This window comes from Platichthys flesus, chromosome 19 (genome assembly GCF_949316205.1).
Source record: "Platichthys flesus chromosome 19, fPlaFle2.1, whole genome shotgun sequence".
NCBI classification, from domain to species: Eukaryota; Metazoa; Chordata; class Actinopteri; order Pleuronectiformes; family Pleuronectidae; genus Platichthys; species Platichthys flesus.
The window spans coordinates 609,840-614,567 of NC_084963.1; the positions used below are offsets into that span (position 1 = coordinate 609,840).

Below are 4,728 nucleotides of genomic sequence, written 5' to 3' on the forward strand. Positions count from 1 at the left end.
TGGGCTGATCAAAATGTACAAGGTGTGACATGGTCTGCTCTTCACACTCCACCAGGGGGACGAGGAACTAACACAACTACTAACCTGCACATCGGAACACACGCAGAGGAATGTGTGAGTGAGGGTTAGAGCTGATCCACCTCAGCTCTGTGTAAACTGAACATGGATGTTTGACATGCACATTTGTTATTTACATATATTTGTTTTATACATACATGTGTTTTATACATAAATGTGTTATACACGTACATGTGTCATATACATAAATGTGTTATACATATAAATGTGTTATATTAATGTATTGCATATATTAATGTAATATATACATACTTGTGATATGTACATACATGTTGTATAAATACGTGTTGTATAAATTCGTATCGTATAACCAGACATCTAGTACCAGACATCTAGTCCAGGTCCAGGACACTGTAGTGTCGCCCTCCCGCCGCCTGGTGGCAGCAGGGCACAGTGACCGTGTTGACGGACCTGGTTCTCGGACAGAAACAAGCGGAGCTGTGCGGGTCCTACTGATCGTGCGTTCGGACTCACGCACTGTAGAAGGTGGAAGAAACTTTCCTCCCGCAGAGACGAGCTAAACTCCCCGGGACACGCAGCGGGTCCAGAGAGACGCGGTGAACTGAACCATGTCGGCCTCATCGGCGAAAGTCAGCCGGAAGGAGAATTCAAACCACGACGGAGCGGACGAGACCTCCGGTAACGTAGAAGAATGGCGGTTATCCCCTCTACGCCATTTTCATTTGTTTACCGTCATGTTGTTGTTTCCTGCGTAGTTTACAGAAAACAACAAAGAACCTCGAATAAACACGAGGCTGCGTCTGCTCCACCTGTCTGACGCTGCTGCACACGTAGCATGCTAACACGAGCTGTAGCCAGCGTGAGAGGCTAGCAGTTAGCTTCCTGTGGCTAACAGCGGAGTGCGACGGGCCACTGTTTGCTTTGTGTTCGCGGCTGTTAGCTTCGCGTCCGCGCACATGTGACACGGTTCGTGCTCGATTCTGCACCAACGAGCCGCAGCAGCACGGTCGCATCCCGCCGGCTCCCAGGCAGGAGGCCGGGTCGCGCTAACACACGCACGCGTGCCAGGTGCTCTTTGTGCGCGGGTCAGTCAGGGAGCTCCGTGTAAACACTGAGATCCGAGCAGCACGTGCGTGCGTGGAGCTGGAACGAGAAAAGAACCCGAAGCTCACGAGCTTTGATCTGAGAACATGACAAACATGCAGAGTTTCCTGCTAACTGGGCTCGGCTGCACACAGACACACACAGAGTGTAACACAAAGAAACACATACTGTTACACACACTTAAACATCCCTACTGCAACAGGAAGCCCCAGCCTGCAGGAACACACACTGTAACACAAGGAAACACACAAACTAGAGAACCGAGCTCCTGCTAAAACGTCAAGATGTAAAAGATCATATTCAGTTTTGTAAAATAGTTATGGAGAGTATTCAAATATTAAGCCGTCCTACAACTGTGATAAATTGAAGTATTGAAATATGACTTCAGATAGATTTCAGTAACCATGGTTACAGTAGTTAGCGGGACGCCATGTTTGTTGTAGACAGCTGTGATGTGTCCTGAAGCTTTTATTTTGAAATCCTAATTCAAAGTTTTCTTCTTCTTTCAGAAAAAGAGCAGCAGGAAGCGATCGAACACATCGACGAAGTCCAGAATGAAATCGACAGGTGAGTTAGAATTGTTTTTATTGGGTGTGACAGGTGCGTGTCTGTCTGTGTGTGTGTGTAGAGGTTTCTTATTGTGTTTTTTTTTTGCTCCCTGCAGACTGAACGAACAGGCTAGTGAAGAAATTTTAAAAGTAGAGCAGCAGTTCAACAAATTACGCCAGCCGTACTTCCAGAAGAGATCAGAACTCATAGCCAAAATCCCCAACTTCTGGGTCACAACATTCGTCAACCACCCACAAGGTAAACTGTCGTTTAGTGTTATTTATTTGTCAGGTGTGTATTGATTGATCTGCTTTATGATTTGAAACGTGACCTGTAGTTTCAGCTCTTCTCGGCGAGGAGGACGAGGAGGCGCTTCACTACCTGTCGAGGGTGGAGGTCACCGAGTTCGAGGACATCAAGTCGGGATACAGAATAGATTTTGTGAGTTTGTCGTGTTCACTTTGTGTCTGTACATCCTGAGCGACCACACTCATTCTGCTGCTGCTGTGACACAGATGTGTTTTCCGTTGTCCTGCAGTATTTCGATGAGAACCCGTACTTCGAGAACAAAGCCCTCTCCAAAGAGTTCAACGTGAACGAGAGCGGAGACCCGGTCTCCAAGTCGACTGAGATCAAATGGAAAGCTGGAAAGGTTGGTTTGTGTTTTTATTATAAAAAGTACAGAGTCATCTCTTAAGAGCAGGAAACTGGAATCGAACCCTTTGACCTCTCCAGTAGAAACCCCCCTCTAGTGTTATGAGGGGCCAACATTTCTATTGTCCTTTCCTCAACACTTCATAAGCTCAAGTCCTGACCGACACGTTTTCTCCTCAGGACCTGACGAAGCGTGCCGGTCAGACGCCGAACAAAGCTGGAAAGAAGCGGCAGCACGAGGAGCCGGAGAGCTTCTTCACCTGGTTCACCGACCACTCGGACGCCGGCGCTGACGAGCTGGGAGAAGTGATCAAGGACGACATCTGGCCCAACCCGCTGCAGTACTACCTGGTAGGAGCAGCGTCAGACACACAACCCTGCTCAGGCTCAGAGGCTCCGAGGCAGCAGGCTCAGAGTTAACCGACCACACGGTGATGAGCAGGATCAGATTTATAACTTGTGAATGTTCCAAGGTCCCCGACATGGAAGACGAGGACGGTGACGGCGATGACGACGACGATGAAGAGGAGGGTCTGGAAGACATTGACGAGGGGGAGGAGGAGGAAGGTGAAGATGAGGATGAAGATGGTGATGGAGAAGATGGAGAGGTGAGAAGAGCTTATGTAACATCTCAGATCTTCTTGTCCTGTCGAGGTCGCTGTGACTAATTACTCTTCCTCTTAATTGCAGGACGATGGCGATGATGATTAAACGTTAACCTCTTTCCCTCCGTCTGTGATCGTCCTTCAACCCGTTGGAGCAAACTCTTTTGTTTTTTTGGGGGGGGGGTTTGTAGAAAAAAAACAACAACCGCAAAAAACAACATCCTCTTTTTTTCCTTTGCTGTGTGTTGTTAGGCTGTCCGTCCTCTTCCTCTGCAGCCGTGACCTGTCCATCATATAATCATGTCTGAAGGTCACACGGGTCGCGGGGGGTTCTGTCATTGAGCTAGTTCCCACCCGGCGTTTACATCCATCCTGACAGATCCGATCACACGTGCTCAGGTGTGAACCGACTCGACTGTGACATCAGAACGAGACGACTCGAACCACACTGGGAATGTGTTCACTCATGTTTCCACTCTGACTGATTTCTACTGATTTATCAAACGCACAAACACATTGACGGACACACTGCCAACTCAGACTTGGTAAAAACGTTAGCTGGTTTGCGCTAACACAAATCATGTACATGTTTATTTGCATATTGAGCAGGAAGTGACCTCAGATCACAAGCGGTCACAGGGACATTGAGGTGTGAGCGGACGACCTCATGTGAACTCGTATCTCTCAGGATGACTTTGAACACCAGGTGTGAACGGGGATCATTGTTTCTATTCATCACCCAAAGACATGTTATAGAATAAAAAAACATTCTGCACGTCATACGTAAATTTAAAATACGTACAATAGCAATTTTTTGTGTAAGATAGGAAATGACAGTTTCTGTTAAAGTTGTGAGTTCAATTGTAATAAGCCACGGTGCAGTGATAACCCAGTCATAGCATCCTAGCCACTTTTATATAAAAAAATGTATATTATAATATATCCAGTGGTGAGGGCCGAGGCTTATTAGAAGTTGCATTTTCCTTTGTGACTTATTGTTCTAATGGAACTGATCGAACGCACCAGCTTGTTTCTTTCCAACTGTTGTAAATGTTTTTTGGGATGTTCCTGTGTGTTAGTCAGAGGGTGATTATGCACAGTTTAACCCGGGGGGGCAGCAGCAGCGCAGGTTCTGACACTGACTGGACTTCTGTTTAATACATTTTCATGATCTTGTTTTACAGGCAGCCACAACAAAGTTTGAAATGTACATTTTTTATAAAACAAACTAATTTGAGGTCTCTGCGTAACATTTTGAGACGGGAGAGAAAACGATTTCTGTGGCGTTTCTCCTGTTCCACTGGAAACCTGTTAACGTTCAACTAAGTGTACCAGTTGCTTTGTTACAATAAATAAATGTGTACATGATGATTGGAGTGTGTTTCTTCTCAGGGTGGTTCACGTGTGAAGTGTTCCCACAGAGTGAAGCTTCACAAAGTCGTACTTCATCCAGGTCCTTAAAATAAAAACAACAGTAAAATCTAAAAGTATGAGCTCAGTTCTGTTCAATATTTGTCAAAAAAGATTCAGATTAATAAAAGTTGAATTCATCTCATTTTATACAACTGAAGCTTTAAAACCGATGTGTGATGACACTGACTTCATGAATAGAGAACTTCACAAGACAAAAGCTTAAAACACAGACGTCAAATAAGAACATTAAAATGTTGCTAATAATTTCACTGTATTAAAGTTTCACAGGCACTAAATTAATTACCTGTCATGTACTTCTCCCGCCAGCAGGAGGCAGGCCCAAACCGGAAGTCCCGTGCGTATC

General features: G+C 45.6%; 1 protein-coding gene across 1 annotated transcript; it reads left to right on the forward strand.

The window, feature by feature from the left end:
- Window positions 1-489: 489 nt before the first annotated feature.
- LOC133975051 (protein SET-like) lies at window positions 490-4,322 on the forward strand. Its single transcript, XM_062412911.1, has 8 exons — window positions 490-717; window positions 1,653-1,710; window positions 1,808-1,950; window positions 2,030-2,133; window positions 2,231-2,344; window positions 2,527-2,697; window positions 2,820-2,954; window positions 3,037-4,322. Exons 1-8 carry the CDS (start codon window positions 648-650, stop codon window positions 3,055-3,057), a joined length of 816 nt encoding a protein of 271 aa, XP_062268895.1. The 5' UTR covers window positions 490-647; the 3' UTR covers window positions 3,058-4,322.
- The last annotated feature ends 406 nt before the right edge of the window (window positions 4,323-4,728 follow it).